Here is a 13,019-nt window from a genome sequence, read left to right on the forward strand (position 1 = left end):
GCGCGAAAGAATAATCGTAAATAGCGATCACAAAATTATCAAATTTAAACGTATTTATTTTAAGTCATAGTGTATTTATTTGTCATGTTATTAAGTCATGAAGTATTTATTTGTAGATTGTCGAATGTAATTTCTATGTAGAGACATCTTTCATTACAAAAATCATTTTTAAAGATCAACATTAATTTCCTTTATAATATTTTTGAGTACACAGCATAATTATTCGTGAAGTTATTTCGTGAAAATTAATAATTTAATCGAGATAAGTGTTATTTATAATATATGTTAATAAGAACGTTAAATAATATAATAATAATAACACGTGAACATTTTCTAACAGATATATTATATATACTATCATTATTAAACAATTGTTTTCGTTCTTAAAATAAAAACTATGATGTAATTATAGGAGTTTAACCATTAAATCCATAAGTTAAAATACCATGGAGGTTTTGTTATTAAAATCCATGCTGTTTGCTTGTCAATGGTCAGTAATAGTTATTAAATCATAAAATGGTAAGATTAAATGAGTTTTTTAATCGAAACATTTTGAATATTTTAATATTATTTTGCTATTTTAATATAAAATATAATTATATATTTTAAATAAATATAATAAATAAATATATATTTATTTTAAATTATTGCTTATCACATTTTTAGAAATAAATATTATAATATGATAAGAAGCAATTTGTAATTATAAAAGTAGTTCTAAAATCATATTAAAATATCAAAAAATTTTTTCAATCTTTATTTAAACATATATGGTAATTTTATATTATAATGTACTATGTATTATTAAATAATTTAATAAATTAATTATTTAAAAAATATTTTCATTATAATATCAATATCCCTAATATTAATATTTTAATATTATTATAGGGTGCAAATATATCACAATTAGAGAGAGATATTGGCTCTGATCAATTTCCTCCTAATGAACACTATTTTGGATTAGTTAATGTAAGTATTAACTGTAAAGACATATAAATATAACAAAAATAATATTGATAAATTAAATTATTTCTTTATTTTTATTATTTATTATAAATATTAATATTAACAATTATATTATTCCAATTATAGTTTGGAAATACCTGTTATAGCAATTCTGTATTACAAGCTTTATATTTTTGTCGACCATTTAGAGAAAAAGTTTTAGAATATAAAGCTAGAAATAAGAGAACCAAGGAAACGTTATTAACATGCTTAGCCGATTTGTTTTATAGTATTGCAACTCAAAAAAAGAAAGTTGGATCTATAGCTCCAAAAAAGTTTATTGCCAGATTAAGGAAAGAAAAAGGTTAATATAGACATATTTTATTAATTTAAAATTTAATTTATTATTAGAATAAAATTATTTATTAATACAATATGTAATGTATATGTATATCATTTTTTACAGAGGAATTTGATAACTACATGCAACAAGATGCACATGAATTTTTAAACTTTTTAATAAATCATATAAACGAAATTATTTTAGGTATGCAAATTTTATTGAATATACATATATAAATACATATATATACACACATACATACAAATAAAATATACAGTAAAATATTCTTATAAAAGTAATTTTATATTTTAGCAGAGAGAAGTCAAAGTAAACCAGCAGGAGGAAAATGTGGTGCAGGTGATGCTGGTTCACCACCAGAACCTACATGGGTTCATGAAATATTTCAAGGAATTCTGACATCAGAAACACGTTGCCTTAATTGTGAGACTGTATCTAGCAAAGATGAGGATTTCTTTGATTTACAAGTTGATGTAGATCAAAATACTTCAATCACACACTGCCTCAGATGTTTTTCAAATACTGAGACACTTTGTAGTGATAACAAATTCAAATGTGATCATTGTAGTAGTTATCAAGAAGCCCAGGTATTTTTATGAAAAAAATTTACAGTTATTAAAATTTAAAAGAATTTGATAATACATTTCTTTATTCTAGAAACGAATGAGAGTTAAAAAATTACCAATGATACTAGCATTGCATCTAAAGAGATTTAAATATGTGGAACAATATAATCGTCACATCAAGGTTTCCCATAGAGTAGTTTTTCCTTTAGAACTTCGACTATTCAATACTGTAAGTATTTTGCATTTATATATTAATTTTTGTTTCAGGTTTTAATATTTAATATTAAGATAATTAATTTATAATTAATATCTATATGATGATTTTTATATTTATATAATTTATAGAGTGATGATGCAGTGAATCCAGATAGATTATATGATTTGGTAGCAGTTGTAATACATTGTGGAAGTGGACCTAATCGAGGACATTATATTTCCATAGTTAAAAGCCATGGATTTTGGTTGCTTTTTGATGATGACATGGTTGATGTAAGTCATTATAATTTACATTATAGTATTTATTTTATTATCTATGTATCTTTGTATAAATATATAAACTAAGTTTTTATTTTAGAAAATTGATGCATCTACAATAGAAGACTTTTATGGACTCACGTCTGATATTCAGAAAAGTTCTGAAACTGGCTATATCTTATTCTATCAATCAATAGATTGTAATTAGAATTTAATATAAATATATAGTAATTAAAGTAAATAAATTCTATATGGTAATTTCGTATCTTATTGAAATATAGTGTATAAAAATTAAAAATATTATATATTAGATTATTTATAAAAATAAAATATATAGAATTATGTATATCTGATTTGTAAAATATAGAAAAAATTATTAGTTTCATGAAATATTTATTCATGTAACACCTTAAAGAAAATTATTTCTTATTTATATTTATATTATAAATTAATTTAATTATGTAAAAATTATTTATTTTAAATTCAATGAAAATATAATTTATAAAATATTTTTTATTCTAATTAGAAATATTAGCAAATTCTACATATATAAATAGAAAATATATATTTCATATATAATATAGAATATTTTTATTATTATATTTTCAAAATTATATTCAAAATGTATATAGAAAATGTGTAGTATGCTTTTAAAAAATAACATTAATTTTTTCAGAACATTTTTATTTAAATTTTAAGCAATAAATTCATAGGGTATAGGTGCAAGTGAAATAGGATTTTCACGTCCTGATACAATATGTGCAGGCATTGGTTCAGCAGGTTGTCTTTTCAATTGTACTTTAATGTTTTTTTCCTTTGCTTCTTTTCTGAGTCTTTCATTTTCTTTTACTCGTTTCAAAAAATCTTCTCTACATTTAGAATGAGTTAAATGTTCAATACGAACATTTATTCTTTTTGCAATAATTCGTCCACGTACTCTTTTATTAACAATGACACCAAGAGCATGGGGAGTTACATTAAATACACGTCCAGTTTTGCCATGATAAACTTTATAAGGCATTCCCTTTTGCACTGCTCCGTTACCTTTAATATCAACTATATCGCCTACTTTATATACTTTCATATACGTGGATAATGGAATTGTTCCATGTTTACGGAATTTTCGGGAAAATAAATCCCTTGTTCCTCGACGATATCCCTTTGAATTCGTCATACTAACAATTCTTGTCTGTAATAAATATAATTCAATTAAACTTAATTATAATTCTTGTAAAGATACTTTTGATTAAAATTGGTTATGTCGGTTAATAAGATAAAAATATTTTTATGTAAAAAGTTGTGTAATTATACAATTAGTATTAAATTTTAACAAATTTAATGATTAAATAAAATATTTTCATTAAAATTTGAAATATATTTCATTAACATATGCGCGAATATTGTCACGTGCGTTCTCTTATAAAAATAATTCAGAAAATTTTTTTTAAGAAAAAAAAAATTTAAGTATAATAAATATAATTTTCATAAATTTTAATAGTATAAAAAATGAAATGCCAAAATAAATATAATTAAAAAATTTTGTATAATATTATCAAACCTACAAGAGACAAGCGTAACCTCTCACGTCTGTGAAGAAGAGAATTTAAGATCGGTAAATAACAGTTATATTAAAATCGATAACAATCGATATTTAAGTACATCGATTTTCGACTATATAAATTTTTTTATTATAATTATTAAATATTTTATATAATATTTAAATATATTAATAAACATTTTATAAATTTTTCTTAATTTATTTTAAAAAATAAATTTTAATACTATTAAAATTTTTATATATAGATAAAATAGATAAAATAAACTACAGCTTATAAAGGAAGTTTCCTCTCTAACGTTTATTCAATCATAATACCGCTGCATGACAGTTGTTTTCTGAAAATTCATATAAAATTGATAAATATTTTGCAATTTTACATTATATGTTAACTAAATTAATAATTTAAATAATAAATAATATTTTATATTATAATTATATAATATTCAAAAATGGTTTGTATTTTATATTAATTTTTTATGATTAAAGATAATAATAAAATATATCGCTTTATTATTATAATATTTACAGAAAATTTATAAAATATAATTATTTTATAAATTATAAATAAATTTATAAAATATAATTATTTTATAAATTATAAATAAATTTATAAAATAATAATAATATGTATTATAAAATATATGACGTATTGATTTTTTTTTACTTTAAAAATGTATTATATTATTATAATTAATAGAATTTATTTAACTTAAAGAAATTTATTATATTTTATATATTTTTCAGTTTCGTAATCAATATGACAGTGATGTCACAGTTTGGAGTCCACAAGGACGTTTACATCAAGTAGAATATGCAATGGAAGCTGTAAAATTAGGATCAGCCACTGTAGGACTTAAAAATAAAACTCATGCAGTCCTTATTGCACTCAAGAGAGCTTCTTCAGAATTATCTGCTCATCAAAAAAAAATTTTCCCTATAGATAAACATATGGGAATTTCTATTTCAGGTTTAACAGCTGATGCTAGAATGTTAAGGTATAATGTATATTGACAATGACAAAAATATTGATTTTTTTATATTAATCTTGTTAAAAATACAATTATTGTAAAATCTTTAATAAATTATTATTAAAATTTTTATTTATCTTTTTATAGTCGATATATGAGAACTGAATGTTTAAATTATAAGTATTCTCATGATGATCTATTACCTGTGAGTCGTTTACTTGCATCTTTGGGAAATAAATTACAAACATGTACTCAAAGGTATGATAGAAGACCATATGGAGTAGGTTTACTTATTGCTGGATATGATGTAAGTAGTTATTAAATATTAAATATTATTTATTGAAGAAAGATTAATATTAAAATATTATAACTAATATTAAATTAATATTAAAATATTATAAATTTTTTTTTAAAGGATCAAGGACCACATATTTATCAAACATGTCCTTCATCAAATTATTTTGATTGTAAAGCAATGGCTATTGGTGCACGTTCTCAAAGTGCTCGTACATATTTAGAAAAACATCTTAATGAACTTCTATCATGCGATCTGGATGAATTAATAAAACATGGTCTTTGTGCATTAAGAGATACATTGCCAAATGAGGTTGATTTATCAGTGAAGGTAATAAATGTAATTTTCTATACTATAATATATTAAATAAAATTAATATATAAAAAGATAAATATAATAAGAATAATTATTACATTACAGAATGTATCTATTGCAATAGTAGGAAAAAGTACAGATTTCAAAATATTTAATGAAGACGAAATTTCTGTTTATTTATCTCAAATTGAAGATGATAAACGTAATAAACCTACTGAACCAGATGTAGAAGATTCTAAACCTCCACAACCTCCATCTTCTGAAGAAACTCCACAAGATCCACAGGTTACAGTTGCAATGGATACAGATTAAAAGTAATGTAATATATTTTATAATATATTTTCTGTATACATTCAAAATGAACATTTGTATTTTATGTTTGTATTTTTCCTACCATTATATTCAATATAATAATAGAATATCATAGATTATGAAAATTTTCTTAATTTTCAATATAATACATTTTACAATATAATTACAGTAGTAGTCTATTAACTTAATGCACAAATTTACAATAATTTATATTATAATATATATGATTTTTGTATTGTATAATATAAAATTCATATAAGTATAAATATTCCAATAATTATAATTAAAAGAAATATATTTATTGATTTTCAGCTTGTTTATTTCTACGTCTTTTTAATATATTTGTTAAAAAAAATTCTCCAGCTTTATATGATGAACGTACTAATGGACCACTTGCAGTATATAAAAATCCTAATTCATTTCCTATATTTTCCCATTTCTTAAATTTTTCAGGTGTAACATACTCAATAACTTTTAAATGTCTTTTTGTAGGTTGCATGTATTGTCCAAGTGTCAAAGCATCTACACCAATCTCTCTTAAATTTTTCATTGTTTGTTCAATTTCTTCATCAGTTTCACCTAATCCTAACATTATTGATGATTTTGTAATTAATTCTGGATTACATTTTTTTGCTATTTTTAAAACCTTCAGTGATTGCCTAAACAATATATAAAAAACTATGTATATAAATTTTAATTAAAAAAATAAATATAGAATATAATTCACCTATATTCAGCCCGTCTATCTCTAACAAATGGAGTTAAACGTTCAACAGTTTCAATATTATGAGCAAACACATCAAGATTAGAATTAACAATTATTTCAATACAATCTTTATCTCCTCTAAAATCTGGTACTAAACATTCCACTAAAATATTAGTTCTGCAAAAATATATAAGATATATACAAGAAATCTTTATTCTATATGTAATTGTAAAGTAATGAATTATAATAATATAAAAATGAAATAATTTTATATACCTTTTTTTAATTTCTTTCACTGTTTCTGCAATATGATTGGCTCCACCATCATTTAAATCTATTACAATATATAATTTTAATATAAAATATAAAAATTTTAATATATACATAAATTAAAAATGAAAAAAGACCTAACCATCTCTGTCTACTGATGTTAATACAACATAATCCAAACCCCAATCTGTTATTGCAATTGCTGTATTTATTGGTTCTTCTGGATTTAAAGGTAATGGTGTACGTGATGTTTTTACAGAACAAAAACGACAACCACGGGTACATGTATCGCCCATTAACTATTAAATTATTTTTCATATATTATATTTTTATAATATAATTAATTAATTTTTTAAATTGTTATCAAAAAATTATAATTTAAATAAAAATATAATGAAATATTACTTAAGTATATAATAAAATATTTTATATAATAAATACATTCACATAATTTATTAATTCTCAATTTTAATATTAAATATTACTAAAAAGTATATTTTTAATTATTTTGGAGTAAAAATATAGAATAATGAGATATTTTAAATTAATAATACAAACCATAATAGTAGCAGTTGCTGTTCCATGTAAACCACCTCCCCAACATTCCCCAATATTAGGACATCGTGCTTCTTCACATACAGTGCTTAATTGTAATTGTCTTAATTGTGACTTTATTCTATTATAATTTTTACCTATAGGTATTTCTGTTTTAAGCCAAGGTGGTAATCTTAAACGGGATTTGTCTCCCTTTTCTAATTTTAATTTTCCATCATATTGTTTATAAGTATCAGCAATAAAATGTTCTAAGTCAGGTCCATCTTTCAATTTTTGAGAAAAATTTTTTTTTTTGATGTAATGCAACTGCTTTATAATATAAATAAAATTAATATGTAATAAAGAACACTAAATAGTTTTATCTTTAGATATAATTTAAAATGTACCGTTGAATGAAAATTACAAATAGTACATATTTTTGTGCGACTTAACTTAAAAGCTTGAAACATGATTATCTATAAAAGAACATTCAAATAACCTCTTAAGAATAAAAAAGACAGTCCAACATAAAATATTATCAAATATGATAATAAATATAAAATATTACAAATAATAAGCTTTTGTAATTTACTTGAATTTATAATTTTCTTATATATATATAGTTTTGAGATATAAAATATAATATTAAATATCTCAGAAATTATTTATTTATGATGTATTTATACATAATTAAAAATTTAAGATATAAGATTTTAGCACAGAAACAATATAACTAAATATTCGTCTATCAAATTATATAAATAAAAAATCTTAATAAACAATTTCATATTTATATTTTGTTTAAGTTTAATTTACATACGACATTCCTTATAAAATTTATAATTTGTTTGTGAATATTTGCAAATTTTATTAAGATTTTTTTTCTTATTTTATTTAAAATTAATGATATAATAATAAATAATAATTTATAGAACTATTATTATATAAAAATGTTTCATATTGCATTTTATAATAAAATTTAATAAAATTACTAATATTTTTTCATAAAAACCCGTCTATATTTATATCATATATAAATTTTGTTAGTTTAGCAACACATATTGACGTAATATCATCCGATCTTTAGAGCTTCTATGATTGGATGCGGTAAAGGTCGGGTGAGCGTTCGTAATTTGTTAGTTATTACGTTTTACATATCCGTGGTTCGTTTTGTTTTAATTCTTGCATTTATTTAATGAAAATAAATATTTGACAAACAACACATTATAATGGCAGATCCTGGAGGATGGTCTACGACACAAGAAAATGATTTTTCTAATTTTCAATCAAATGATAGCTTCAATTTAAATGAAGTAACTGGTATCGATGGTATGTAACATGTAATATTTGTCAAATTAAATTATATTATTTTGTTTTTAGTAAACATAATGAAATAATTTCTTATTTTTTTATTGTATTTTTTTCTATATTTCATCTTAAATTTCATATAATTTTCTTTTACTTTTTTAAATGTATATATACATGTGTATATATATATATATATATATATATATATATATATATATATATATATATATTTATTTATTTATTTATTAAAACAGCATAATAGAATAGTTTTAATTATCTAATTCAATATTTTTTTAAAATTAAAAAATTTTTAATATCTTATATTTATGTTATTACATTAAAAATTTGAAATATATAATAAAATATAATCAGTATTGCTATTTGTTTTTATACATATTAATTCCGTTTTTATTTTCCTTTTTTTTATGTTATAGAACTTCTTACAAACTGTGAAAGTGAATTATTAAAAAATGAAAATTTATTTAGTGATGATGCATTATTATCACAATTGGAAGAGCCTTTGGGCATGGATACGGAAGGATTGGATTTTTTAAACTTTAATAATAATAAAGAATTAAAGGATTTCAAAGAATTTCATAATTTTGAAAATTCAAATATTATAAAACCTGTATCAAATGAAAATGTAATATTAACTCCAACAGTAACAGAAAATACACAACAAATTTCTTGTGTTTCTCAACAATCTCAACAACAAAAGCAACAGCAACCACAATTGCAAGATATAATACCTGTACAGAATAGAGCACAGAGAATATCTGTTACACCAGCACCCACAGTATTTAGTTCACAATATGCTATTCCACAAAATATGAATTTTAGTGTCCAATCACCTGTTGTAACAATTGCACCAATGACACAACAAAGACAATTACTTTTACCAGCTAAGCTTATAAAATCAGAATCAGTTGTTTATTCTAGAGGGTCGCAAGCTGTTAGTTCAGCTTCTGTACCACATCAAATACATACATTAGTAAATACTGCTAATGGAACAGTTTTAACTGCTGGTAAAAATTATAGCAATTTATTAATATACTATCAGATTTTTATTTTTATTCATATTCATATTTCAATTTTTATTTAGGTATTCCAGTTGTATTAGATACTGATAAAGTACAAATTAATCGTTTGAGCACAAATACACATATAGGTGTACCAAGAGTAAAAGAAGTAAAACGTAGTGCACATAATGCTATAGAACGACGTTATAGAACATCAATTAATGATAAAATTATTGAATTGAAAAATATTATTGTTGGAGTAGATGCTAAATTAAATAAATCAGCAATTTTAAGAAAAACTATTGATTATATTAGGTATATTAAATATATTATATATATTTAATTTTTTATATATATATTATATATTAAAAAAATATTTATTAAACAATTTTAGATTTCTAAAAATTTAATAAAATTTTAGATTTCTCCAAAATTCTAATGCAAGATTAAAACAAGAAAATATGTCATTAAAATTAGCTCAAAGACAAAATTTACGTGATTTATTAGTTTGTGGTGAACTTACACCACCTAGATCAGATTCAAGTGAACCATCTTTATCTCCAGCACCAGCACCATTATCTCCCCCATCTCCATCTTCTATAAAAGATGATCCAGATGTTTTACAAAATGTTGATGCAACATCTGTTCTTACCAATCAAAGCATGAGAGATCATACCAGACTTACGCTCTGTGGATTTATGCTTCTCTTTTTAGCATTCAATCCTTTAGGTTTTGTAATAAATAATATTCGAAGATTTAATTCTGATTATATAAATACAAAATTGGATGGTCGAACTATTCTTAATTATCAAGGTATAAATATTGTAATAATAATAATTTATTATTATAATAATAATTATATATTATGTTATTATATTATTATAATGTAATAATTATTACATGTAATGAATAATAGCAATATATTATATCTACATTATAATATATATACATTAATCTTTTTTAGATCAATCAGATTTTGAAAATCCAGTATGGAGTAATTTATTATTATGGCTAATGAATACTATACTTTTGATTGGCGGACTTTGTAGATTATTATTATATGGTGATCCAATATTACCTTCTGATAGTAAAATATTTCTTGAACTTCATAGATGGAGACGCCAAGCAGAATTTAATATATCAAAAAGTGAATATAGTCAAGCATATCGAGATTTACATCAATGCTTGCAATACTTAGGACGTCCATATCCATCATCTCGTACAGAAGCTTGGCTTGCAACTATGTGGCAAATCATAAGACAACTACTTCATAAATTATGGATTGGGAAATGGATTTTATATATTCATAAATGGTTTTCAGAAAAAACCATACGACAACAGGCAGAAATATCAGCTATGGAAATAGCTATTATTTATCAACATATGCTATGCTTACATTTATCAGAAGGATCAAAAAATGGAACTTTGTATCTTGCTCTTTCTGCAGTAAATTATGCAGAAACAATTGGTGAAACTATTCCAAAATCATTATTGGCAGAAATATATATTAATGTTGCATTATGCTTCAAACAATCACTTTTTCCATTTATTCATAAATATTATTTAGGCAAAGCGCGTACATTATTGTCATCATGTACAGTTCCATCAAAATTAAAATGGATAATGAGTGATGAAGGTGCAAAATTTTTAGCATTTCAAAAATGGCAATATGGAGAACAACCAGATAATGAATTCACATCTCAAACTAGTAAAGCTGATCCTCTATCATATGCTTCACGTGCATATAGAGATTATTTAATTGGACAATGTTTACGTATTTTAACTGGCACTGTTGGAGATACTCATTTATCTTCAATATTAGAATATGGACAAACTATTATGGCTTCTGCTGGAGTATATACTGGATTTTTGTGTACTGATAAAGTTACAATTACACGTAAGAATTAATAAAATTAAATATAATAAAATTTTTTTTAATTTTTTCATACTGAATATATACTGAATACAATTAAATTTATTTCTTTATTTTGATAAATGAACAATTTCGTTAATTAATATTTTAGATTGTGAAGATGAAATTGGATTATGGTGGGGGGCAGTTATGTATGTGGCAGCGTGTTGGAGATTAAAGGAAGATGATTCTCAAGCATGGAACATTGTTGAAAGCAAATTTCCTTATGAAAAAAATTATCAACTTTGCAATAATAATAATAGTGTTAGTCCACTACCATATATTGTTTTCAATACTTTGCAAGCTGCAAAAGCTACTATTAAATCTACTTCTATGCATTTTATTGATCAAGCAGGAATATTACTTGAACAATGCTTGGTTTATTACAATTGCAAACAACAGTCTTCACAAAATGTTTTGGTAAGATATTTAGATATTATATCCATTAGATATAATATCAATATTCAATATCAATATTAATATTCAACTCTTATTAAATATAACTAAATATAATTAAAAAATTAAAAATTATAAATTAACACAATTTGAATAAAAGTAAAAATATTTAATTTTAAGTTTATAATTTTATTCTTTACATTAATTTTTATAATTATATAATATATATATTTTTTATATAAATTTCATAATTTTTATATAAAATAAAAAATATTTTTAATAAGATTTTTAACAAGTAATAAATCATATAGATCAACAATTGATATGAAGTACATATTTCATATAAAGTTATCTAGTATCATTATTATCTAGTATATCAAGTTATCTAGTATATTAAAATATTTAATAATGATAGTTTGTATGTAATATTTATTTGATTGCTTACCTGTTACAACTGTGCATTGTAGTTGCATTGCATGAAATATAACTATGCAATACTTCTACAGTGCAACTCTTGTGGCAGATTTCAACACCATATAATAATAAATATATGATAGTAAATAAAAGTTATATATATTTATATTTTTTTTAATTAATGATTTTTTTAGCTTACTCAATTGTGGATTTGTGACTGGTTACTTGAAATGAGAACTACACTTTGGCAAGAATTAGATAGTGATTTAGAAAAATTAACTACAAATATATCTCTTAGAGGTTTTCAACGTGATTTAGCTTGTTTAAGACAATTATGTCAACATATTCCAGTAAGTTTTTTTTTTTTTTTTAATTATTAAAAATATTCATCATCTTTAATTATGTTATTTATTTTTTAGTCTACCTTGGCAAGAGTATTTCTTTATGAAGCCACAGTACGTATAATGGCAGGAGCAACACCAGTAAAAACTCAAATATTATTAGATCGCAGTTTACATCATAGAAATTCACGTTCTTCAATTATTTGTGGTAAAGATCGTTCACAAGATCAATATACTGGAGAAAAAGAACATGCAGTAGCTTTATGTTTAGCATGTCGACATTTACCTTCATTATTATTAGCCACTCCTGGAGAACGTGCAG

At 22.5% G+C, this 13,019-nt stretch overlaps 4 protein-coding genes and 2 non-coding genes across 9 annotated transcripts; 4 read left to right on the forward strand and 2 right to left on the reverse strand.

Annotated features, from left to right (window-relative positions):
- The first annotated feature begins 209 nt into the window (after positions 1-209).
- On the forward strand, positions 210-2,732 carry LOC552660 (ubiquitin carboxyl-terminal hydrolase 46). 2 transcript variants are annotated; one of them, XM_625036.5, is made up of 8 exons: positions 210-519; positions 892-972; positions 1,096-1,312; positions 1,415-1,495; positions 1,604-1,896; positions 1,967-2,104; positions 2,221-2,364; positions 2,450-2,732. In XM_625036.5, exons 1-8 carry the CDS (start codon positions 517-519, stop codon positions 2,555-2,557), a joined length of 1,065 nt encoding a protein of 354 aa, XP_625039.1. In that variant the 5' UTR covers positions 210-516; the 3' UTR covers positions 2,558-2,732. The 2 variants fall into 2 exon arrangements, with proteins under 2 accessions (XP_625039.1, XP_006571538.1); XM_006571475.2 differs by lacking the exon at positions 1,415-1,495.
- A 284-nt stretch (positions 2,733-3,016) lies between these two features.
- LOC726056 (60S ribosomal protein L21) lies at positions 3,017-4,026 on the reverse strand. Its single transcript, XM_001120360.5, has 2 exons — positions 3,912-4,026; positions 3,017-3,538 (listed from the first exon to the last, which is right to left on the reverse strand). Exon 2 carries the CDS (start codon positions 3,521-3,523, stop codon positions 3,044-3,046), a length of 480 nt encoding a protein of 159 aa, XP_001120360.1. The 5' UTR covers positions 3,524-3,538; positions 3,912-4,026; the 3' UTR covers positions 3,017-3,043.
- A 180-nt stretch (positions 4,027-4,206) lies between these two features.
- LOC552654 (proteasome subunit alpha type-1) lies at positions 4,207-5,854 on the forward strand. The gene is made up of 5 exons (XM_016916454.2): positions 4,207-4,359; positions 4,652-4,902; positions 5,023-5,182; positions 5,291-5,500; positions 5,591-5,854. The coding sequence occupies exons 1-5, from the start codon at positions 4,357-4,359 to the stop codon at positions 5,795-5,797; spliced, it is 831 nt and encodes a 276-aa protein (XP_016771943.1). The 5' UTR covers positions 4,207-4,356; the 3' UTR covers positions 5,798-5,854.
- Positions 5,855-6,088: 234 nt separating this feature from the next.
- On the reverse strand, positions 6,089-8,160 carry LOC552644 (lipoyl synthase, mitochondrial). Of its 3 annotated transcripts, none has more exons than XM_016916451.2 (7): positions 8,128-8,160; positions 7,715-7,783; positions 7,332-7,634; positions 6,916-7,072; positions 6,780-6,837; positions 6,525-6,680; positions 6,089-6,456 (listed from the first exon to the last, which is right to left on the reverse strand). In XM_016916451.2, exons 2-7 carry the CDS (start codon positions 7,775-7,777, stop codon positions 6,096-6,098), a joined length of 1,098 nt encoding a protein of 365 aa, XP_016771940.1. In that variant the 5' UTR covers positions 7,778-7,783; positions 8,128-8,160; the 3' UTR covers positions 6,089-6,095. The 3 variants fall into 3 exon arrangements, with proteins under 3 accessions (XP_016771940.1, XP_026299153.1, XP_016771939.1); XM_026443368.1 differs by having other exon boundaries at positions 7,332-7,637; XM_016916450.2 differs by lacking the exon at positions 8,128-8,160 and having other exon boundaries at positions 7,332-7,637; positions 7,715-7,863.
- A 203-nt stretch (positions 8,161-8,363) lies between these two features.
- On the forward strand, positions 8,364-8,441 carry Mir9871 (microRNA 9871). Its single transcript, NR_127352.1, has one exon. It is a non-coding gene; the product is annotated as a microRNA 9871 (primary transcript).
- A 3,927-nt stretch (positions 8,442-12,368) lies between these two features.
- On the forward strand, positions 12,369-12,468 carry Mir33 (microRNA 33). Its single transcript, NR_034293.1, has one exon. It is a non-coding gene; the product is annotated as a microRNA 33 (primary transcript).
- Positions 12,469-13,019: the final 551 nt, after the last annotated feature.

This window comes from Apis mellifera, linkage group LG1 (assembly GCF_003254395.2).
Source record: "Apis mellifera strain DH4 linkage group LG1, Amel_HAv3.1, whole genome shotgun sequence".
Classification (NCBI taxonomy): Eukaryota; Metazoa; Arthropoda; class Insecta; order Hymenoptera; family Apidae; genus Apis; species Apis mellifera.

What these genes read in the sequence shown, in the direction of transcription:
- LOC552660 (XM_625036.5), top strand. An exon ending in AACTTCGACTATTCAATACT is followed by an intron (nt 2,105 to 2,220) that starts GTAAGTATTTTG and finishes TATAATTTATAG; the next exon opens with AGTGATGATGCAGTGAATCC. An exon ending in TTGATGATGACATGGTTGAT is followed by an intron (nt 2,365 to 2,449) that starts GTAAGTCATTAT and finishes TTTTTATTTTAG; the next exon opens with AAAATTGATGCATCTACAAT.
- LOC726056 (XM_001120360.5), bottom strand. Translation starts at nt 3,523, where the DNA reads ATGACGAATTCAAAGGGATATCGTCGAGGAACAAGGGATTTATTTTCC.
- LOC552654 (XM_016916454.2), top strand. An exon ending in GCTGATGCTAGAATGTTAAG is followed by an intron (nt 4,903 to 5,022) that starts GTATAATGTATA and finishes ATCTTTTTATAG; the next exon opens with TCGATATATGAGAACTGAAT. An exon ending in TACTTATTGCTGGATATGAT is followed by an intron (nt 5,183 to 5,290) that starts GTAAGTAGTTAT and finishes TTTTTTTTAAAG; the next exon opens with GATCAAGGACCACATATTTA.
- LOC552644 (XM_026443368.1), bottom strand. Translation starts at nt 7,777, where the DNA reads ATGTTTCAAGCTTTTAAGTTAAGTCGCACAAAAATATGTACTATTTGT. An exon ending in CAGCAACTGCTACTATTATG is followed by an intron (nt 7,073 to 7,331) that starts GTTTGTATTATT and finishes ATAATTTAATAG; the next exon opens with TTAATGGGCGATACATGTAC. An exon ending in AACATCAGTAGACAGAGATG is followed by an intron (nt 6,838 to 6,915) that starts GTTAGGTCTTTT and finishes ATATTGTAATAG; the next exon opens with ATTTAAATGATGGTGGAGCC.